General features: G+C 44.5%; 1 protein-coding gene across 1 annotated transcript in view; it reads right to left on the minus strand.

Moving 5' to 3' along the window:
• Window positions 1-25,072, minus strand: part of TULP4 (TUB like protein 4) — a 222,115-nt gene that overhangs the window by 59,634 nt on the left and 137,409 nt on the right. The window contains exons 3-4 of the mRNA XM_060167747.1: window positions 12,355-12,483; window positions 4,050-4,211 (exon numbers count right to left, since the gene is read on the minus strand). Of these exons, the coding sequence (XP_060023730.1) occupies window positions 4,050-4,211; window positions 12,355-12,483 (291 nt within the window). The remainder of the gene's footprint in view (window positions 1-4,049; window positions 4,212-12,354; window positions 12,484-25,072) is intronic.

Raw genomic sequence — 25,072 nt, forward strand, 5'->3', positions numbered from 1 at the left:
GGGGCCGAGCAGTGGGGCAGCTGCCAAGGGAAGCCGCGGGCTGCTTGGAGGACAGCCTTCACCCGAGGCAGGAGCCCAGAGAGAAGATGCTCCAAGACTGGGGGCCCGGGGGCAGGCAACCTGAGTAGAAAGTGTGGGGAAGCGGCAAGAAAGGCCAGCAGACCAGGACTGGGTTTAGTGGGAAGGACCACTGGCTCGGGGAGGGAGGCTGCAAACGCCGGGATTGAATGAGCCTGTTTGATCAGGGGCTGCACTGACTGTGTGCAAGCAGGAGTCGCTAACGTGCCTCACGTGCACATGGCTCTGACGCCCGAGATCCCTTACAACGAATCCAAACACGGCTGGCGCACCCAGACCATACACGTGCCTCTCGTGGGAGCTGTGAGAGAGAAGCGGCAACTGGGACAAGAATGGGACAAGGCCAGCAGCCTGAGAAGTCCTCTGCAGAACCCCTGGTCCCCACCACAGAGGGATGTTTCTGGAAGCCGCCTTCTTGGAGTTCTCCCAGGAAGGGCGGAAAGGAAAGGAGAGATAGTTTTCTTCTTGTGCTCAGAACTTTAACCACAAAAACCTTCTTCATCTAACCTAAATCCGTCAGATGTAAGTTTGAGGTTTCTTCCTCTGTCCTGCTCTTGCGGACACGGATCCACCAGCTGCTCTCCCTCCTCCTGGGACAGCAGCGCTAACTCCTAGACACATGCTGGCTCACGTGCCAGCATCTCTACCTTTTTTTCACATCTTTACTGGAGTACAACTGCTTTGCAATGGTGTGTTACTTTCTGCTTTATAACAAAGTGAATCAGTTATACATGTACATATGCTCTCATACCTCTTCCCTCTTGCGTCTCCCTCCCTCCCACCCTCCCCACCCCACCCCTCTAGGTGGTCACAAACCACCGAGCTGATCTCCCTGTGCAATGCGGCTGCTTCCCACTAGCTATCTACCTTACGTTTGGTAGTGTGTGTATGTCCATGCCTCTCTCTCGCTTTGTCACAGCTTACCCTTCCCCCTCCCCATATCCTCAAGTCCATTCTCTAGTAGGTCTGTGTCTTTATTCCTGTCTTACCCCTAGGTTCTTCATGACATTTTTTTTTCTTAAATTCCATATATATGTGTTAGCATATGGTATTTGTTTTCTCTTTCTGACCTACTTCACTCTGTATGACAGACTCTAGGTCTATCCACCTCATTACAAATAGCTCCATTTCGTTTCTTTTTATGGCTGAGTAATATTCCATTGTTTATATGTGCCCCATCTTCTTTATCCATTCATCCGATGATGGACACTTAACGGAAACACGTCTCAAGTTCTCCACAGCCAGCTGAAAGGCTCTGACAGTGAACTGATACTCAGCTAAGACTCAAAGCGAGCTGGATGCATATTTGTAAATGTTCATGTCTGAAGAGGCACAGTGTTCACCCAGACCCCCCAGAAAAAATGAGGAAAATATATGACAAACAGGAAAACGGCTAGATTTCAGACTCACTGCTTGTAAAACTGTACTGCTTACATTTTGAAGAGTTAACAGGAAGCAGCCTCAGATCCCATTACGATCAGAACTGCCTCAAGATGTGAGGAGGCGCACTGGAGGCTGTTTTACTCTACATCAAGGGCAGAAGGTTCTCAAGGAGAAGAAAAGAGATGCAGCCGGCTTCCTGCAGCCCACACCTGAGACTGTCCCAATGTCAGAGCTCAGGGCATTAATTACAAACATTATACTGTCTTCACACTCTTTTCTCATCAATAATTTTCAAACTAAGCAAAAGATACGAAAGAATGACAGAGACGGAGGGAGGAATGTCTCAGTTCAAACACGACCCACAGAGCGTCCCACACACCTCTTCCCTGTGTAAAATTCCTCCAAGGTCTGCAATCCTTTTTATAAAGGCAATGGAGCTCTTTCCTCAAATGAAATCCCACCTGCTGGCCCTCAATACAGAACCATAAAAACAGCCATCCAGACAGAGGTGTGGGCCAGGAGCCCAACCATCTGCAAAGCTGCTTTGGGGTCCTGCCGACAGGCCTAGGGAACCCAGTTGAAGCTGCAGCCCACCTCGCTTCCATCCCCCGCTCGACACCATGCTGTCTGCCACCTGGGCGACCATGTTGGACGCAGCACAAGGCGCTTGTGGGCCTGCCTCCTCCAGTGGCCCAAGGCCCTCAAAGGCAGGTGCTGCATCTCACACACTGTGTCCCCAGCCTCTCTGGGTCCCATGCCTGTCACACTCCAGGTGTGCAGTCTGCTGGGGACACTGTCCAGCACAGCTCAGAGGGGACGGTGACATGAGCCTCACGGTTCCGTCACTCCAGGTGAGGGAAGAATGTGAAGCCGAGACTTCCTCTGACATATTCTTAACTGCTTTCGCATCTGTTCCCTCATCTGATCATTATAAAAGCCCTGGGAATTAGGCAGGAAATAATTCACACCCCTTGTCACAGAGGAGGAAACTGAAGCAGGGAGAGGTTAAGTATGTGTGCAAGGTCACTCACTGGGCCACGGCACGCATCTCTGAGCAGACTGCAGGGGCAGTAAAATCCTACAAAAATAAAATGCTGTAATAAATAAGTCCAAGTGCTTCACACAGAAACACACATGTGCTACTGGATACTAAGATGCCTTTGGGGGATGGGGAGGGAAGAAACTCAAGAGTTGAGACTACTACCACTTTGTAATTCTCATAACACTAATTTTGAGAAGAGAAAAAAATACTGAGCATTTTTACTTGAAAATAAAATGGAAACATGAAATATACAGGGATAAGTCACAAGAAGCAATTCATTAAAAAAAAGAAAAAGAAAAAAGGTTCCCCCAAAAGTTATGGTTTCATATTATACTGTTTGATTTTACCACAATTAAACTGAAATCTCAAGTATAAAATGTTCTGGCCTTTTAGGGATTCTCCTGTACTTGGAAAACACAAATTTTACATTTACAAAGGTTTTAACTAGTCAACCCTTATATTAAAAAATGAATTATCAATATATAATTTTATTAGGTTATTATACATCATTTTATCATGAACGTAAAATAGGCACCTTAAAGAAAAACTTGAAATTAGGTTTTAAAAATGACCCAGAGGCTCACCATAAAATAACCACCTACATGCGGCATTTTGATTAATTTCCTTCCCGTTAGTTTGACAATGTGGGTAGTTTCCTTCGGTTGTTTTATGATGTGGTAATCACACCACATACACCATTTCGTATCCTGGTTTTTCTCCTTAACATTATATCATAAGAGCTCTTTCAGATTATTACGTCATCTGTATAACCACGATCTCTAATTTATTGAACTACTATATGATCCTTTAAGTGGTTATACCACAGTTTACTTAACCAGTCTTCTATTTTCGTAGTAGCCTGTTGCCAAATTTTTACTATCATAAATAATGCTTTAATGACCACAACTTTTATTTTCTTCCCATTTTGTTGCTTTTAGATAAATTCCTAAAGCATATTACCAGGTCAAAGCAGATGATAATTTTTTAGACTTGCTTAAAAATTGTATCAAATCTTTGCCACCCCAAAGATCGAATGCATATTATTACCAGCAATGAATGAAAATACTTACGAATGATCAATAAAATCATGGGTATCATTTTCTTTGTTAATAAGTGAAAATATACCCTCTCACTGTGCTATTTCGCATTTTTTCCCTGAGAGTACATACTTTCCCACCATGACTACTGACTGGTTGAACTTCTTTTGTGAACGATTTATGTCCATTATCCATTTATCAATCGGCTATTTATTCAGATTTTAAAGTAAATTTGTATGAGTATTTTCTATAATTAAACTGTTAACTCGGTATTCACAGTATCGGTGGGGAATGTTATTTCCCCAATCTATTAACACATGAAATTTCGGTGTTAATTTTTACCTGGACAAGCTCAGTGTTCTTTCCCTTTGTCATTCTTTACCAGCCTTTGAGACAGCTCTCCTCCCCCCGCTTCCCCACCCCCCCGGCCCCACTGTATTAGTACTTAACGCTTTTCCCCCTCAGCTCACGTCGTTTTAACATGACACATCATGTTCAAGAGGCGTTACCTGTTGGTCATCGGGCGTCCATATGCCACATGTGATTTGACTTTCCAAGTTGATCTCAGATGACCAGTGTCTTTGTCCACTGACAGAACCAACCAGGACAAACCCATCTCGATACGAAATAAGTGCTTGAGTCCCATCGTGGCTCCACGTGAAATCACTCACCTTTGGGACACACAGATAAAAGGAGTCAATTTGTAATCTGAAAGGGAAAGCACTTTTATCAAAGACTAGACGTAGTCATTACCTTAGCCTTTGGCTAAGATCGAGATGGCCTTAAAGAGACAATACAATATGTTGTTGCATGTATTTTAACAATAACACATAAAACACATTATTTGAAAAGCATATGCCAGCGTGGAGGTGCTAAGTGTGTCACACATGGTAATTCATTAAGCCCATGGTAATATCTCCCACAGCGGAGAGAAGTAACTTCTCCTTGGTCTCACAGGGCTGGCGAGGGGCAGAGCGAAGAATGATCAAGGGTTGTGCGGCTCCAGCACCCTTGCTTTTAGACACTGTTCTATGGCCTGCCTCTTATAGTACCAGATTCTCCATCAGTGTCTCGTGGTCACTTATCAAGATAGTAAAGCTCTCAGTTTCTGATTATATACGTTTCTCAGTCTTGCTAACAACATTCCCGCAATCAAAATGAGAAATAATCTCTAACCGGAACACATTACTTATACGTGGGTGTTCAGTTCTATCAAATGCATTTATTCAAAGGACCACATGTTTTTCCTCTTTTAATCTATTACTGCAGCAAATTACTTCCATGGATTTCCCAGTTTTATGCCATCCTTACATACCTAGAAGAAGCCCAACTTCGAGGTCAAGTATTGTCCTTTACACATACAGTTGAAGTTGATTACGTGTTTGGGATTTCCACATCTGTATTCACGAGTGAGGCAAACTTGTGATTTCATTTTTTATAACGTTTTTGGTTGAATTTATCAGGGTTAATGCTGACCTCTCAGAATGAGTTAGAGGGTAGTCCCTTTTCTTCCATGGCCAGGAAGAATTTGTATAAACTGGGCCGACCTGTTGCTTCAAAGTTTGGTGGAACATGCCTGTGAAACCATCTGGCTTTGCACTTTTTTGTGGGATGATTTTTAATCATTGCTTCAATTTATTTAATAGTGTTAGCAGCAGGCAAGCTTCTCTTTTTATTTCTTCTTGAGTCAGTTCTATTAAAATATTTTTTTAGGAATTTGTCCAGTTCATGTAAGTTCTCAAAACTGTTGGCAAGTAGTTGTTAATAGTACTTATTATCCTTTTAAATATCACCTTTAGTGAGCTATAATTTATGTACAATAAATAAAGTTCCCCTTGGCAGTCAATTCCCTGCCCTCACCCTGGGTCTAAGGCAACCAGTGACCTAACTTCTGTAACTAGCTGCTTATTCTAGGAATTTCGCATGAATAGAACCACACAGTATGTTCACTTTTCTTTATGATTGCTTCTACTCAGTATAATAATTTTGAGAGTATTCTGATTTCTTGTGTGCATCAGTAATTCATTCCTTTTTATAGATGAGTAATATTCCATGGCATAAATATACCACAATTTATTCATCTCCCCAAAGGGCTGGGCGTTTGGGTTGTTTCCAGTATTTGCTTATTACAAAATTGCTATAAGTATTCACGTGCAAGACTTTCTGTAGGCACATGGTTTCATTTTTCTTGAGTAAATACCTAGGAATGGAATTAACTGCTGGGTCATATGGCAAGTGTATGTTTAAATGCATAAGAAATTACCAAGCTTTTCCAAAGTGGCTAAACCATTTCACATTCCCATCAGCAATATATGTGAGTAGGTCCACACCTCACCAGCACTCGGTGTTGCCAGTCTTTTTTATTTTAGCTATTCTAGTAGGTGTGTAGTGGTAGGACACTGTGCTTTTAATTTGCATTTCCCCAATGATTAATATGCTGAGCATCATTTCATGTGCTTATTGATCATATGCACATCCTCTTTTGGAACCTTTCTATTCACATCCCTTGCCATATATATCTATTTGTATATCCGTTCACGTTCACCTATTCATTATATACGTAAATACACACACACATACACATATGTATACAGATATATAGAAGTTTTCGACCTTCTTATTGTGTTGTAAAAATTCTAGATACTATCCTTTATCTGAATATGTGCTGCAAATAATTTCTCCCATTCTGTAACTTGCCTTTTCATTTTCTTAAGGATATCTTTCAAAAAGTAAGTTTTAAATTTTGATGAAGTCCAATATCAAGTTCTTTCTCTTACGTTTCATGCTTTTTGTATCCAATCCAAGAAATCTTTACCTAACCCAAGGTGGCAAACGCAAACTTTCCAGAAGAAGTGTACAGCTTTTACATTAATGTCTATGATTCATTTAATTTTTGCACAGGGTGTATGGTAAGAATCAAGGTTCTACTTTTTAAATTTTAAATGCAGATATTCAGTTGCTTCTGCACCATTTGTCAAAAAGACTATTCCTTGCATGTCAAATAGACTTATCGTGGCGATCATTTCCCAGTAGATACAAATTCTGTTGTACACCTGAAACCAGTATGTTATATGTCAATTATACCTCAATTAAAAAAAAAAAGATGATTCTTCCCCCACCGAATTACCTGGGCATCTTTTATTTACCTTTGACTACCATGTAATCTCTACCTTATCTACAGTTATGCTCAACTTTTCATTCATAAAATTATTTTAGGTTTCATCTTTCTTCTCTTACTCAAGGCTTGCCAGCAGTTTGTCTACTTCATTAATTTTTTTCCAAAGAACAAATTTTTGAATTTGTTGATCTCCTCTATTGTATGATTTTTCGCTATTGCATTAATTTCTACTTTTATTTAAATTATATTTTCTTTCTCCTTTTACTGGATTTACTCTGTTCATTTGATCAGAGTTTTATTCCTTTCTAATATACATAAATTAAGGATATATATTCTCTTTTTTAAAAAAATTAGTTTATTTATTTATTTATTTAACTTCGGCTGTGTGGGGTCTTTGTTGCTGCGCGCAGGCTTTCTCTAGTTGCGGCAAGCAGGGGCTACTCTTCGTTGCGGTGCACGAGCTTCTCATTGTGGTGGCTTCTCTTGTTGCAGAGCACGGGTTCTAGGCGCGTGGGCTTCAGTAGTTGTGGCGTGTGGACTCAGTAGTTGTGGCTCGCGGGCTCTAGAGCTCAGGCTCAGCAGTTGTGGTGCACGGGCTTAGTTGCTCTGCGGCATGTGCGATCTTCCCGGAGCAGGGTTCGAACCCTTGTCCCCTGCACTGGCAGGCGGATTCTTAACCACTGTGCCACTAGGGAAGACCCTAGGATATCTATTTTCTTATATCACCACTTTAATCCTATCTCACAAGTTTTGATATGTGGACAGTCCGTTATCATTCAGATCTAAGTTTTTATAAATGGCCGTGAACTAGTTAACAATGCGTTTAAAAATGACCAAGTGTCCAGGTATTTGGTCAGCAATTTCCTTTCTTTTCTTTTTTTCTGGCCACGCTGCATGGCTTCTGGGATCTTAGTACCCTGACCAGGGACTGAACCTGGGCCCCGGCAGTGAAAGGGCCGAGTCCTAACCACTGGACCGCCAGGGAATTCCCACCAATTTCTTAAATTTATGTTTTTGTTATTAACTTCTAACCCATTCAGAAATCATGGTCCATAATCATGAGAGCTACCAATGGAAATTTGTTTAGGTTTTATGAATGCCCTAAAACAGGCTGGCAAACTATGGCCAGTGGGCCAAATCTATTTGCCACCTATTTTTGTACAGTCCACAAACTATGGTTTTAAATGGTTAGGAAAAAATTTCGAGAGGAATGATACTTTGTTGTATGTGAAATTATATAAAATTCAAATTTTAGCATCCATAAATAAACTTTTTAACTTTATCAACAAAACGTTTTCTGGTTTTCTTTTCTTTCTTGTTAGTACTTACGTAATATCCTCAATTCTGACTCCTCGTCCACAAAGCCTAAAATATGTACTAACTTGCCCCTTCACAGAAAAAGTCTGCGAAACCTCAGAACATGATTAATTTTTGTAAACATTCTGTGTGTGTCTGAGAAAAATGTATGTTCTCTACTTGGTGGATTCAGTAACTACAAGTGTCCATTAGGTCAAGTTTGTTAACTGTGTTGCTCAGATCTTCTGTATCTTTGCTGATTTCTTTTGTTGTTGAAACTTCTCAGTATATCAATGAATTTATCAGTTTTTACTTTCAGTTCTGTCAATTTCCTTCATATATTTTGACGCTATTATTAATAAGTGCACACATATTTAAAATATCATCTTGGTAAACTACAGCTTTTATCATTATGTGGTAGCACTCTATAAACGAAACATTACTTTCTATCTTTAAGTCTATTTCATCCGAAAGTAACAGTTGCTACTCCAGCTTTCTTTTTTCCTGGATATTTGCTCAATACATCTTTTCCACCTTTTTACTTTAAACTTGTATATGTCCTTAAGTTTTAGGTGTGGCTCCTAATAGCATATAGCTATGTTTTTAAAAACGTAATCTGTCAAGCATCATCTTGATCCGTGAAATCAGTCCATTTACATTTATTCTAATTATTGTTATATTTGGTCCTGTTTCTATCGCCTTAATTTACTTTTTCAGTTTGTACTACCTTCTAAGTATTTTCTAACTTAAAAAAATGGATTATCTATCATCTTCACTGTTGCTTATACTTGGAAATGTTCACCTTCATTGAAATTTGTAACGTTACTGGACTTTTCACACTTCAGGTAGTAATAGAACAAATGAACAAACACCAAAAGGACATGAACTTCTTGCTGTTTTCCCAGCAGGGGTTATAGGTTATCAGTGGTCAGCACGTCCCCCTCATGACAATGGCATGGGGGTGTGAGACAGCTCCTCGACAGCTGGTCTGAAGGTACTGGAAAAAGCTGTTTGTTTTTCAACTCAGAATCTTGGTTTCTCTGACCTTATGTTTCAACCAATTACCTTATCTAGTTTTTCTTAAAAACTGAAAAGATTTTTTTTTTTACAGACAACACATTAATTCTGCAATAAACTGTAAAAGTCCTTTCATTTTGCAAAGATAGTGTTACTTATTTACATGGGTTTTAACTCATTTATCCTTGTGCTAAAGGAAAAACATCTCACTAGAGTGAGAAAACGTATAGCCAGTGACAAGATGCTTCTCCAAGGCACCACCCATCTTACAGTCACAAAAAATGATAACAGAGGATGTTTACAAGATCTAATTGCATTTATTAAATTAGGTTGGCATAGAGTGATAAGACTATACCAAAATTGGAAAAACAAAACCAGGGGAACTGAGTCCCTAGTGTGTTAAGGAAATAAGCAGAAAGCCCTCTGCTGTGGCCTAGCCGATGCGGGGGGCCGTGGCACTCCTGGCCCACGTTCAGGGCTCTCTCGACATGACTGACCAAAGCTGAGGAGCAGCCTGGACGGCCCGCCGCCCAAGACAGCCTTTCCTCTGACGGTCCGAGGCCTGGGCCTGGCACAGCCGGCCTGTGACCAATGCTATGAAATAATGCAGGCACTGTTCCAGACTCATTTTGGAAATAAAGGACTCATAATCATTTCCTGAAAAAAAGAGTGTTAAAGCTTCACTTGGCTTCTGCCAAATGTCTGATTACCTCACGACAATGAAAGGCCTGCTATATAACAAAGATCACCTGTCACCTCTTCTAAAGAGTATCACTTCAAGGACGCTCCTCCTCCAGGCACAGAACTGTCCCTCCTGCCCCCAGACACTGCTCCCGGCGCACGGACCCTCCACTCCCTCCACCAGTGAGCCATCCTCACCGGTGCATGACGCTTCTCATACAGGACGCGACTCCAACACAATTAAAAGCGGCCAAATCTCCCCCAAATGCAAGTGCTTAACAATAACAATTGCTCAATGGATTCTGAGGTCTGTAGAATCAGAGTGGCAAACAGCAAAGCTATACGAAGATCTGGATCAGATCACTAGATACAGTGATTACTCTGGTCGAACCTGAAAGGAACAGGCTTTTGGGAGATTCTAGGTGCTTCCAGATGTCCTATGGTCCATGTAAGCTCATTCACTTCCAGGTCTGAATTCATCCGTTCTTGTTTCTAACACGCTTTTTTTTTCGCCAAACTCTCAATGAAAAGAAAGGCTGAGGGTATATGGCGGTGGCAGAGGCCACACGGCTCTGACGTGGAGGTGACAGATGTCTCCCTCCTCAGAGAAGCTGCCGTCAGCAGGAGACAGTGTGGCAGCACCACCAGGCTGGGGGGGGGGCCGGACTCACCAATGGCAGTGAAGCCTGAGCTCTCTGGATGTACTATGAGTATATGCACCTCTGCTAAAGAGAAAACAGTTTATTGTCTGGGAACAAGACAGAGTTTCGGACTCAAACCTGGGTTCAAATTCTGGCTTTACAAACCATGAACTAACTTCCCTGGGTGAGTTACTCAACCTCCCTGAGCTGGGTTTTTTCTTCCATTAACTGAGAGTAACAACATCTTCCCAACAGGGTTCCTGTGGAGGTGAGGGATGACACCTGGAAAAGGCCAGCACTGAGTGCCGTTCTGTAAGAGTAACACTCTCTAAGACCTCTTGCCGGCCAAGGTCTGAAGACATGTCTCACGTGACCACTGGGCCTTTCTAGGGAAAGGCTTCACTCTGGTGGATGGGAGAACAGCGGCACTTCAAAGACCCTCATGGGCAAGTGCAGAAGAGTTGCTGCCTCAAGGCCTGAAGCTGGTCTTTGGTGATGACGCTATGGCGACGACCTAAGGGCAGGTGCGCCCCGTGGTCGGCGGCTATGGGTGCTGGCACCTCATGAGTGCTTCAGGCACCGTCGCAGCTTGTGGGGACGACCATCATGTGCAGACAGTGGCACAGCGTTCTCCACATTCAACCTGCCTTTTGGGGGGGGCTGTGCCACGCAACTTGCAGGATCTCAGCTCCCTGACCAGGGGCTGAACCCGAGCCACGGTAGCAAAAGCCTGGAATCCTAACCACCGGGCTCCCAGGGAACTCCCTTCCATATGGAATCTTCTGTAATCCTCCCAAGTGATCCATGGAGGCAGGCACCATTAAACTCCCTGTGTACAGACGAGGAAACTGAGCACAGAAGTAAAGTATCTCCTACTGAAGCATGACGGACCGAGACGCTGACTCCAGAGCTCATGCTCTGGACCACAGTGTCCACCTTCTAGGTGACATGAACTTCTCATGGGCATGGAGGTTTCCACATCTGTGGCTCAATTTCAAGGTTAGTTAGTAGTCACAGCGTAGGCGCCACCTCTTCCTTTTTCCACTCATGGCGGAATACAGGAAACCGGTAAGGCCTTACCAGAGTCAGTAAAAATTATGACACCGACCCTACCAAATAAATAAACTCACACAAAGAAGTATGTTCTGTTTGCACCCAGAGGTAGCTCTGCCTCCTGTGATGACATCTTACAAAGTTCCTCAGCCTAGCAGTAACTGCCAGTAAGAGCTTCATTCCCTGCAATTTTATGTCACCTCACCCATCTGCATCTTTCGAAGTTGGAGAGCTCGTAGCTTATTTAAGCAACAGATGGGAAGAGAGAGGGTGAGAATTCATTTCCTTAGGAATGTATAGAAAGGCAGTCACAGGGGAACCACCCCGGAGCCAAACAGACTAAGAAACCCCTTGTCAATGAAGGTTCCCCCAGCACTCGGGCCTGTCAAATCCTTGGCACGGGACCCGTGTCCTTAAACACACGAGACAGGAGCTCCACGCAGCCGTCCTCGCGGGGAGGGAGAGCCAGGGCCATACCATCAGCCACGAGAACCCACAAAGTGGTTTTTAAAATAGCACAGCTCGGCAGGGCGTCCCTGGAGCAACTGTTTTCCTCAGAGCAGCGACAAATTGGTGCCAGAAAGGGAGAGCTGAGTGATGACAACAGGTGGCCCCGCTAATTGAAACCTGACCGAAGGGACTGTGAAAAACTCGGCTTGGGGATTGGCTGTGAGAACGGTCATGTGGAGCTCCCCGTGAGAGAACTAGGAAGATGACAACACGGGAAAATACCTTCCACGGGGCAGCAAAGAAGCGCTACGCCAGGAGCGCTTCGTTAAATCGGAATTTAACAGGTAATCACAACACTGAGTGGTGAAAAACGACTTCACAGGTTTAATTAAAGCTTAAGGCCTGGAGCGTTCTCACAACAGCCGCAGAGTGGAAGAGAAGGAAGGACAATCCTTCTCTCGCTCTAGTGATGTACTCAACGGGCAGCACGAGAAGCAGGATGCTGGTTTCATTCATCTGCCCTCCGCCCTTCCCTGGAGGAGCGTCCTGCCTGCTCACCTGGGCCCCTCGGTCGTTGACCAGCTCCACAGACCACCGCCCTTCGTACTGGATCCACACGAATATCCCGCCGTCTGCGTCGCACGTGGCCAGCTTCTGGTACGGCTCATTCCACCTCACCAACACGACCTAGGAAACGACCAAAAAGACACTTACTGCAGGGAAGGAGCCCGTGGGCCGCAATCACGTCTACGACGTTATCAGACCCAGAACTAACTAAAACGCACGGACAAAGGCAAGGACTCGGGGAGGATGGGGGGTGGGGAGTCCAGCAGAGAGGACACACGGCAGCGCCTCAGGGGGCCAGGCCCACGTGACGTGGCCTCCTGACAAACAGCAGGCACCTGAGCAAACCATGAACCACAGCGCCGCAGCGCCCGTCGCCGTGACCGCAGAGCCGGCCCAGAGCCCACCCGTACCCGGCCCTGCCTCCACAGTGCCAGGCTCGCTCGCCTGAGGGCCCTGGGCGGTGGGGAAACGATTTCCTCGAAACCTACTGCGTGCACCTGAGTCAGGGCACTACTTGCTTGGTACAGATGGAAGAAAGGGTGCGGCCTATGTAATCTCATTTTCTCCCAAAGTGAAATTTTCTGTACCTTTGCCAGGCTACATTATTTCCAAGTAGTTCAGCATCTAAGCATGCCAATTTGGAAAAAGTACACAGTTGAAATATCTAAGCTGTTCAGGATTTATCACAGAGGAAATATGAAGAAACTATAAGCTTCAAAACGGATGAGTATGAGAACTTAATTTTTAAATTTGAAAAATCCTGAACGTGGACAATCATTTTCATCTTTCTCAACTATCACTCGTTCATGTAAAAGGTGGCCGCAGGTAGGTGGTCTGTGGGATCAGCCCTCACAGAGCCCAGTAAAACCCGTAAGGGCACAGGGCTATGAAGTGGTCCCAGGAGGCACAAGACCAGCGCCGGGCTCCCCACGGGGAATGCTTCCGGAGGTCACCTGGCCCGCCCACGCTGGTGACCGTGATCGTTTCCTTCGTTCAGCTCGTACTCATCAGATCCATGCTGCGCGCTGCCGCGTGACCAACACGGAGGTGGAGAAGACAGGGCCTGCCCTCGGCAAGCGCAAAGTCCAGCTGGGAGCCAGAACAGCCATGGATACGTGGACACATACGGATGTATGTCAGTCGAATGAGGACTGTTACTAACCAGCAAGAGCACCCCTGCTGCTCACAAGATGCGAATCCCGTCTCCTCCCAGGACTTTGTGCCTCATAAGCTAACAACCCTCGTGAATACGTGGCACCGGTGCATATGGTCCCCAAGTTCCACTTATGTTCTGAACCACTGACTGCGAGTGGCTGAGGCCAAGGACTGACCATCACAGGCCTCCAAAAGCACAGTTCCCTCCTCATGTCCATCTGCGTCCAAACCACAGACCGACACAGAAGCCCTGCCCCTTCTCAAAGTTGTACCATGGGCACCAGGGAGCCAGGAGAGGGCCCCCAGCCTTGATCCACCACACTTGGTGGTATCAGCATTTGTTGCAAGATGCATACTAAACTCAAATTGTCCAAGAGGAAATTACTACCCACTTAAAATGTAAGGATACTGTAGCTCTTTTTTAAAACTGTGCATCAAGAGCTGAAAGGCTGCAATCTTTTGAGACCTGGCACTTGTCGGCCAAATCTAAGCTAGTCAATGGCCCGCCTGCAAAACGGATGCAAGTTCCGTGGATGCGGACACTGCCAGCTGCCGGCAGCCCCATCTAGCTTTTGTCCCTCCACTGCGACTGCCTGTCCCTCTCTGGTCACTGCTCTGCAGGTGCCGCGCTCACACCACCTGCTATAACCACAGGTTTACGTGCACCCTCCTCCCCCTGAGCTGGGCCACCGGAGGAAAAGGGCAGAGGCATGCTCACCTCTGAACACTGACACACAGGAGTGCTGAGCATATCATGCCAAACAGCCACACGTAGGTTACGATTCTCATTCAGTTACGCTTTGGAAACTACTTCAAGTAGGTTACTTTCGACTCCCAAAGGCATTTTAACAAGAGCCAATACTGACAGACTGCCTATTACAAACCATTAGGCTGTGAGGATAGAAAGTTAGGAATCTTTGTCCCTGCGGAGTTCAGTTCACTAAACAGACATAATACCCTGCTCTGTATGCAAGTACAGAGCTGTGAACATACACAGGAGGGGCCTCAAAACAGGCGGACGGGAGGGCAACAAAACCAGATTCATGTTTTTAAAGTCTAGCTTTAAAAATTCTGTATTTAAATTACTGATCTAATTTTTAAAAATAGTAAAACCAACACAATTAAAGTCTTTAAACGCACCGCACTGAATGTATCATAAAATTTAGAATTTCCAAGTAGCCAATAAAAACCAACTTCATAAACTTTCAGACCCAACAACAATCGGCCTGAGCAGTGCCGCCCACAATGTGCTGCAATATGGTCCCTCAAGACACCTGCATCACCTAAGCCCACAATCACTAATGCACTTCAGGATGGCTACAAGAGGGCGGAATATGACAAATAAGAACACTTATTTCCTAAGTTAAATACAGTGAACATTCATCTACTATGACCTTCCTTATAATATTTGATGACAAGGCATCACATTTCAGAGAACAGAGGTTAGTCACATTTTCTATACTTTTGCCTTTTTCCTTTAACAACCATCGCCACACATGATTGCATATTTAGTTATTATCAGTAACAAAACCTCTCTTCTTCATGAAGACAGCCTGCAAGTCGCAGCATGACACAAACACAAAAGAGCAGAGGCAAAAAAATGTTTTAAAGTTATTTCTAATGTTAAAAATGTCTTGGTCTTATGACAACACAGTAGTAGTTGTTGGAGAAACAAAGAGTTCACAGACTCAATGTCATCTTTTCGTAATTCCTGATCAGTTGAGATGCAGCAGTAAACAGAAGTGCAGTCCCCATACACACACTTCTTTGCTGTGAGTATAACCGGTATAACTGAATATAGGTGGGTTGCTCCCCTAAATTAGAGGGAGAAATCTTTCCAGTGATCCTTGGTTTAAAAATAAAGTTAAACTGCGATGTTGTTTCCCTGGATTCGTTTTCTCATTTCCGCTCTCGTCTGCGATTCGGAGCTGCCCGTCTTATCTCCCGGCCGCTTATTTCCTGTTCTGCGAATCCCTCCAGTCTGCTTGGCAATGTCAGGACATACCAGAGTGTTGAGGAATTACCAAGCAGGGGCCAGCTGGGTTCTCAGTTGCCCAGATGACGTGGCAGGGTGCTAGGCAGCTCCCCAGGCATTCTAAGGCAGAGCTTCCTTCCCTTTTAAAGGAAAACGGGGCTCCTGTTTGCTTTGGGCACAAAAGAACTTCAGCATTTAACATGTTAGCTGAAGTATGTGTTCCTCTACAGACAGAGGCTAAGCCAAGTTCTGACCCAGGTCTTTGATTATTCCCCAAAATGTTAGCCTGTCGCCCTCTCCAATGTAAGGTTTCTATCATTTTACAGCTATTCTTATCAATAAATACTTATTGAGTACAATTAACGGCAGAGAAATCTATACTAAAAATACAGTGCAGGTCTGCTGAAGGCCTATTTGGGCTGTACTCTAATGCCCTCAATAAGTCACTTCACCTCCTACTTCTAGAACTATTTTTAGGCAGAACAAAACTCTAGTGTCAGTTAATCCAAGGCACCAGTTCATCCAAGAATGTTCATCGTTTGAGGCAGGAACCCTTCAAATGGTGTTGGTAGATATAATTTCTACTTTACAGATATATACAGGAAACCACCGCAGTGAACAACCAGTATCACCAATGTTCAGAAATATTTCCCTTAACCCTAAAAGAATGTAATTTGGACATACGTTAAATACAAATAGCTCAAGTTATAAATCCCTGTAAGTGATTATTACCACTCAGTTCTTATTCTGTAATTCATTAAGCGAAACAGCACTAACTTCACTTGTACAAGAAAGACAAAATGAGTGCCAACTGAATTTTAGATACATTTAGCTGTTTTTTAACAAAGAACCAAAAGCACCCTGAAACAGAGGCTGGAAGAAATTCAACGTGGACAACGGCTTCATGCCCACCAGCATGACGGTCCCGTGAGGTCCAGAGCTCAGCCCCGGCCACACTGCTCACCAGCTGCATGGCCTCGGGCACCCTGTTGACCCGCTTGGGTCCCTCTTCCTCATCTGCAACGGGGGTAACAGCAGCAATCCTTCTAGAGCTATTGTGAAAACTGCGATGAGAAAGGGCCTTAGGACAGCAGCAGGCACACAGCAACGTGCCCCTACCCAGTTCTGGTGCACGCGTTCACGCCCCGCACACCGTCTCTGGTTCTCGCCAGCCTGACGGTTTTTTTGGCATCTGCACTCCTGAAGCCCAGCACGACGCCAGGCACGCAGCAGCACTCCACACATCTTTCTAAATTAAAATATTCCTGAAGGACGATTAACCGTACTTCTTTAGAATTTTATACTGTTCTCTTTCAACACTAAGATGTTAAAACTAGTCCAAGTGAGATTTGGGGCGGGGCGGGGGGGGGCGTCAACAGTTGTACTGAGACAAAACTGACATACCACACAACCCATTTAAAAAGTAAAACTCAATGGTTTTTGTATCATTTATAGAGCTGTGCAATCATCACAGTAAATTCTAGAACATCTTCATCAGCCTCCAGTACTCCCTTCAGCCCGAGACAATCACTGATCTTTCGTCTGTTCATATTTGCCTACTTTGGACACTGCACAGAAATGCAATCATACCATGTGTGGCCTTTGGTGCCTGGCTTCTTTCACTCAGCATAATGTTTTCAAGGTTTATCCATGTTGGAGCATGTGCCCAAATATTATTTGATCATATAAAGGAAGTATTTACTTCCTTTATATGATCAAATAATATTCTTTTTATTTATTTACAATTTATATATATATAAATATATATATTTATATAATTTATATATTTATAATATATTTTATAATATTTATTTATTTATATCAAATATTATTTGATATAAAGGAAGTATTTACTTCCTTTACATGGTCAAATAATATTCCACTGTATGGATATACCATTTTGTTTATCCATTCAGTTGATAAATATCTGGGTCGTTTCCACCTTTTGGCTATTATGAATAATACTGCTATGAACATTTGTGTATCAGTTTTTATTTTCTTGGGTATATGCCTAGGAGTGGAGTTGCTGAGTCAAACGATAATTCTACGTTTAACTTTTTGAGGAACTGCCAGACTGTCTTCCAAAGTGGCTGCTCCAATTTACATTCCCAGCAACGATGTATGAGGTTCCAGTTTCTTCACATTCTCTCCAACACTTGCTACTATGTCTTTTTGATTATAGCCATCCTAGTGGGTGTGAAGTGGTTTTGATTTGCATTTCCCTGATGGCTCATGGTTTTGAGCATCTTTGCAAGTGCTTACTGGGCATCCGTTTACCTTTTTTGAAGAAATGTCTATTCAGATCCTGTGCCCCTTTTTAATTGGGTTGTCTTTTTTATTAGTGAGTTGCAAGAGTTTCTCTTCCTAAGCCTTTTGAAACACTCTGTTTGAGGGAAACTTTTGCTTTTATTTCCACATAATCTATTTCTCTCATTTACATGTTCACAGATCCAGTCTTCATTCAATTCAATATGCTGATAAGAACTCCATGAAGGAAATGGTTCAGGGACAATAAAGGAATTCAGAAAACACGGATCTATGGTTTTCTAAGCCCTAGGCCAGGGACCAGGGTGCTGCTCCGTGGTTCTAAACCTGAATCTGAATTTGTCTGGAGGTGACTTCCGCAGTCCTGGCTCCCCAAGACGCTTCTCAGGAAACTCACAGCTACACACTCCTTCCTGATGTTTTCCAAACCTTCTTGTTGGAAAATAATACATCTTCTTTTTGGGGAGAATTTATATTATCAGGCAGGACTGAGTTAGGAAAAAAAGAACTCTATCAAGTCTCCTGACACGAATGCAAAATTACCGTCCCTAGCCTTCTCATCTACTAGGTGGCAGTGAGAGTCTTCCACTAAAGCAATATATAAAATGCTTTGAATGGCTTCATCCAGAAGTACAGTCTGTAGGAAACCCAACAGTCAGTACCTTCATCTCCTGGCCATTTTCTGATTTGTGCATATCTCAAACCAGTGCAGTGAATACTCCCTGTGACTCCCACTTCCATCCTTCTCTGTCCCATCTCAGTTGCCATCTCCCAAGCAGAATTTTACTGGAAAGTATGTTCAGTCACAAACACTGTTCCCCGAGGTTACAGAGCACCTTACCAGGGCTAAGCATGTGTTCTCCATCATCACCTCCCACTTATTCTCGCACAAATACTCTTGGTATAGAAAACGGTTACTGGCTTTAGCCAACTGAGAGCTGACACGACCACGCAGTCTCACAGATGAGGATGGGGGCAGCCAGCATGAGGTCACGCAGAACGCTCGAGGTAGGTCAGGCTCCAGGCCAGAGCCTCAGTCTCCTCGCTCCGGTCCAGGGCACTTGGTCTCCGCAACCAAACTGGCCCGGGGCCATCCATCCCTCAGCCCCACCAAGGCGCTGCTCACGGGACACACACAGATGGAGCAGACGCCCTGCCCTCAAGGAGCGCCTGGGGGAGCTTGGAGAAGCCGCCTCACGTCTTCTTTCTTACTCCTGCTGTCAGACTTCTGCGATGCAGAAATATTCTCAAAAACAGCTGTACCAACAAACTCTAATTCTGACAGAAGAAAACAAAAATCATATACTAAAGAGAAATAAACTATAACATTAGTGGTGGTGAAGTAAAGGGATTTTCATCAGAATTTTTCTACGTTTTCTGATCTTCCCACAATGAACGTATTTCCAGCTTCACCTATTTCTGTAGCAAGGAAGTTGAACACTTTCTTTTCGTAATAATAATAATAATCAAGAGTCTGAAAGTCATTTTCACATACATTAGCTTATTTTATCTTCACAGATATCTTAGGAGGAGGTATTACCGTTATTCTAACCTCCCATTTCACAGATTTAAAAAGTGGAGCTGAGAAAAGGTACAAATATTTCCATAGCCTTTTTTAAAAAACTTAAAAAAGTTTTCACAATATTTATGGCAGACATAACAGTTTAAAGAAAAATTCACCTGAAGTATTGTCCTCATTCAGCTTAGGAAAATATCACCAGGACCATCGGAAGCCCCCGTGTGCTCCTCCCACACCTCAGCCCTCCCTCCTCTGAGGAAAAAAACACTTCCTGGGCATTTCATGTTTTTAATTCACATGCATTTTTATACCCACGTACACATCCTCACTTCAGTATTTCGTGTTTCTTTAAAAATTTTAAATATTACAGAAAACACTAAACATACACCCAAGAAGAGCAACCAGGATCATAAGCTTCCACGTACCTGCCGTCCAGCTTACGCATGACCAGCCTTTCTGCCTGTTCTCAAGCTTTAAAACCTCTATGCATTCTTTAGCTCAGCATTAGGCTGTGAAATTCACCCTTGTTGACAAGCGTGGCTCCAACTCGCCCGTTCCCACTGCTTCATCGCAGTCACTGTGACGACACCACGGTTTGTTACCTCTTCCCCTTGCTGACAAACATTTAGGCTGCCTTCCCTTTCTTTCCCGCTTTTATTACCCTAGCACTGCTGCTTATAACCATGCTGCCACCAGCCCCCTGTGAACCAGAGCCGGGCTCCCCTGAGTCTGCACTGGGGAACAGCTGGAGCAGAGGCAGGCGCAGCTCTGCCTTCGCCAGACGGTGCCAGGTCACTTTCCAGAGCGAGCCGACAGTGCACATCCCAGCAGCAGTCCGGCTGTGCCTTAGATCCTGATGTACTCGACCCTGCCAGACTTCAAAATGTTTTCCAATCAGACACGTGTAAAATTATTTCAGATTCTGCTTCTGAGTTTCTCCGTATCTCCACAGACTTTCACATTCTATTCTACTTGACACGTCTCAGTGCCATGCTCTGAGGAGACAGACCGAGGCTCTTCCTTCTCTCTGCCCCTCGCCGCCCCTCCACTGTGCTTCCGGACAACTGTTTCTCAGCTCCCGGCTGTGCACCCACCACCGAGGCCTCCCTTCATGGCCTCCTCCAAGAAGAAATCAGAGTCGTCTTATGAACCCGACAGGCATCTCTAGGCACCTGCCACACAGCCACCGCCGGGCCCACCAAGGGCGAGCAGCACAGGAGGTACAGCCGTGCCCTGGAGGAGCCGGGCTGCGGGCAGAGGGAGGGGGCAGACTGGGCAGGTGGTCGGCTCTGGCGGCCCAAAGACCCGACCAGCTCAGCACACGTCACATCATTCTTGAGGCCCTCCTCTCCATTCCTCTGGGCTGACGTGCTGTGGCTCGAAAGTGAATATCCCGCAGGGCCGGCGAGCCTGGAGAGCTCCCAAATGGGAGGCTGAAGCCGACAGAGCCGCAAAGGGGGCCCAGGGCCACTCCAGCGTGTACCCTGAGTTAAGCCTTGAAGCTGGTGCAGGATTTCCCTCAACGCGCAGTTCAAACGTCACTTCCTCTGTGGCAATGTCGCCACCTCTCGTGGGCAGAACTGTGTCCTCTGTGTCCCCAGCCCCCGGCCCGGCCTGCGTCCAGCTCTGCCCGCGACCGCCCCGTCCCGCGGTGGACAGGCTCCAGGCTCCAGGAGGGAGGTCTGTGCCCGGAAGAGGAAGAATGGTAGCTGACATTCACTAAGGCACTGGTCTCACCCCTCGGTAAGTCTTCTCTACCGGCGTCTCGGTGATGGTCCCTGAAAGCAGAGCCTGGGACGGGGACCCGCGCACTGAAACCTTTCCCTGTGGGTCCTCCCAGGACAAAGGCAGTGAGCGAGGCAGGACAGGTCTGGGGCGTGAGGGAAGGACATGTGTCGCTGGAGACCGGCTTCCTCAGCCTGACCCACAGGGAGCCCTGGGGTGTGGCTCCGGCACACCCGCTCTGAGGCAGGGGTGGCCTCCAGTGCCACCCCGGGCGTTGGTCATGGGCTGCTGGCCGCTTGGCGGGAACGGGGACGGGGGAGTGGAGCAGGGGACCAGCTGGCAGCTGGACGCCTCAGTGGCCAACGCGCACCGCGGCTGGGGGACGGTGCACACAGCGGCCTCCAGTGCCCCTCAGTCTCCCCTTTGCCAGCTCTTCCTCTTCCGTCCTCCGAGGGGCGCAGAGCTCCAGGGTCAGTCCTGACCCTGCCCTCTTCAGTCTACTCTGACTGCCTAGTCATCTGATCTAGTCTCAGCTTTAAATCCATGATCTAACCATCTAAGCACGATGACTTCCAAGTTCTTGTCTTCAATCCCTTACTCTAGATCCTGCCCAACATCTCTACTTGGAGGCCAGACAGGCCTGGCAAACTCGGCACATCCCTAACAGGTCTCTTTCCCCCCCCCCTGCCCCCGGTGCTCTTCACCCACGTGAATGACACCATCTGTCAACAGCAGGAACACGGACAGCAAAGCAGACTTCCCTCCCTGCCTCTCAGGCCCATCAGCTGGGTGGGGGGCCCGTCTGGGCAGAGACACGGTGCTGCCCCCCTGGCAAGGGCAAGGCTTCCTGCAGTGTGGGTGGTGTCCCCTCTGTGGCTGTTAAGTAACGAAGGATGAAAACCTCGGCCAGTGCAGAAAAGATTACTCTCTGCTTGATCTTCACCACCCAGTTCTATGTCTTAACTGTGGCGCTAGCTCCAACGTGTTTCTTTAGATATGGCCTTAATGCTCATGAAAAACAATCCCCTGCCTAACTGGAAACTAGAGGAGAAACTCAAAGAAAGGAACTGAGAACGTGTTTGAAGACAATGGTGCACTATACAAATATCAGCTCCTGGGGTTACTGCCAAAGAGTAAACAACTCTTTAAATTCCTAAGACTTTATATTTTAGAATAGTCTTAGATTTACAGAAAAACTGCACAGATAGTACAGAGGTCCCATACATGTCCCATACCTAGTTTCCCCTATTATTAAGATCTTACATTTGCATGGTATATTGCCACAATTAATAAATCAATATGGATATATTATTATTGACCAAAGCCCACGCTTTATTCAAATTTCCTTAATTTTAATGTAGTGTCTTTTATCTGTTCCAGGACCCCACTTCGAGTACCACATTTAGTCATCACGTTTCCTCAGGCTCCTCTTGACTACAACAAGAAAGTCTCTCAAACGTCCCTTCTTTTCGCTGACTTGGACAGCTCTGAGGAGAACTCACAGGTGTCCTCCAATGAGGGTATGTGTGATGTTTTCCTCGTGATAGGCTGGAGTTAGGAGTTTGGGGGGACGACCACAGAGGTGAAATGCCATCAGTGGTACACTCTCTCAACATGACCTGTCGCTGTTGAAGTTTAACTCGGATCACCTGGTTAAGTAGTCTCCGTTCAGTTTCTCCACTGTGAACTGACTCTGCCTTTCCCCCTTTCCTCACCTGTACTCTTCGGAAGGAAGTGACCACGGGCAGCCCACACTTCAGGACTGGCGTTATGCTCCACCTCCTTGAGGGAGGAGTGTCTACATAAATTACTTACAACCCTTCTGCTCAGGAGATTTGCCTTTTCTCCACTAATTTTACCAGTATGGACACTAATAGAATTAACGGATGTCTGCTCTACATTCTGGGTTATAATCCAACACCACTCCATGTATTTTGCTGCTCAGACTGTTCCTGCTTTGGCCACTGGGAGCAGTTTCAGTTGGTTCCTCCATCCCTTTGACACACCCCCGACACTGTATGTGTTTCATTTTGTTTTCTGAGTGCCATCTTTTTCTGACACCACGAGATGCTCCAGACTCATGTGTATTTCCTGCTCCAGTCCTTGAACAAGACATTTCTCCATGGAACCCTGGTTCCTTTTATTGGAAGATGGTACTAGAAACTAAGGTCTGCATCTAGATCCAAGAAACCAAGATCTAGGTATGCTCATTGCTACTTGGGTAGGTAAACGGCTTTTGACATTAAAAAAATCAACAAATTACAAGATGAGCCTGGGACATCTTAGTATCCCACAAGGCAAAACAGATACCAAAAGACCTCTAGACCCAACTGGAAAGGGCTCCCAGTAACTAAGGACGGAACAATTTGAGCAACAAAAAGTGCAAGGCGCTGAAACAAGTACCTTAAAATTCATGTATGCTAAAATCCATGAGTTCACAACAATCCTAAAAAATAAAATCCTCACTGTTAACTTTTAGATAATGGTATAGAACTTTCTGCCCTGAAAACAGGCACAAAAAGGGGGAAAAAACCAAAACCCACATTTATCCTGCCATTATTTACAAACACTACCCCATAACAAACAAACAGTTGATGAGGCAAAGTTTTTCTTGATGTAAGTATTCCAGTTAATACATAAAGAAGGAACGACAAAATTAGGATATCATTTTGCAACTACTAATGGAACCATGGCTATAGGTGAAAGGTTGATGGGACTGCAGTATGAATGGATCAAACTGACAATCGCTAACTCACCAATGTAAACATCACAAAAAGGCAGACAATCATGTATTACATGCCTCCTGATGGAAGTGCATGACGCCATCCATGAAGCAATTCCAAAACTACCCACCCACCCCGCCCCCCCAAAAATCAAACTTTAAGTCTCTAGACCTTAACAACTAGTTTACAAGAAATACAGAAGACAGAAAAACAGACTAAAGAACATCCTGGGGATGTAATTAGGAAAATCCACTTTTCCTACAGAATTTCTCATGTTCTGGGTTTTCCTAAAGCAAGGAAAACAATAAAGAGATGAGGAACCTATAGATTAAAAGATTTAAAGGGCATAGCAACCTAATGCGATTCATGTAACGGACCTTGTTTGGATCTGACTCTCAGAACTCAAAAAAAACCTCAATTTTTTCTAAAAGGTAAAAGATTTCATAGACCTTTCACCAAAGAAGTTACATAGATGACAAATAAGCACATGAAAAGATGCTCAACATCATTTGTTATTAATAAATGCTAACTAGAAGCACAGTGAGACAACCCTACTGTTGAGTCATTAGAATGACTCAAATTAACTTCTGAGGATACTTATTAGCACTTGTGTTCAAGTCTCAGCTTTTTTTAACTGATCCTTGTACTCCTCTGAAAGAAACAAAGGAAATATATTACCTGTTCCCCCTGCTGTAAATTTCATAAGTATTAAGTCAGGTCCAACAGTGTCTTTCAACAGAAAGGCTAAAGGGACTTGGGCTTTTATCCTGTTGGTAATGAAGGCTGTTGTTCTTTTTAACATAGGTATACTTTACACAGATATCAGATCATTGTGATACCCATTATGCACAGAGTACTGAGAGCATTCTTTTTCAAGCTTCAAGTTACATTTTAGTTAGAATCCGTTAAATCATAAGATAATGTGCCAGGCAGTGTATCTCAAAGAAGGACCTAAAAACATATCAGATTTGGGGGCATGGTTTGTGGGGCTGGAATACGTGGAATCTGAAAAAAGCGTATTAAGCATCATTAAAGCATACTAAGTATAATTGCTTTGATTTACTTTTTAAAAACTTGTTATTAAAGTATACTACACATGCTTTAATTGATTTTTTTGAAATTTCAAACAACATTAAAGGAGGATGTAAGATTTTATCACTGGCTATCATACAGAACTAAACATTTCTTGTAAAACATGATTCACACACATACACACAAAGCTCAAAACCGGTGTCACATGCACCAAATTCGATTGAAACACTGTATTACTGTTTCCTTTTACACATTTTTATTTCTTCCCCCCAAAACCGTGACTGTGAAACAACCCCACTGTATGGGTATTAATTC

This window comes from Lagenorhynchus albirostris, chromosome 12 (genome assembly GCF_949774975.1).
Source record: "Lagenorhynchus albirostris chromosome 12, mLagAlb1.1, whole genome shotgun sequence".
In the NCBI taxonomy this organism is placed as follows: domain Eukaryota; kingdom Metazoa; phylum Chordata; class Mammalia; order Artiodactyla; family Delphinidae; genus Lagenorhynchus; species Lagenorhynchus albirostris.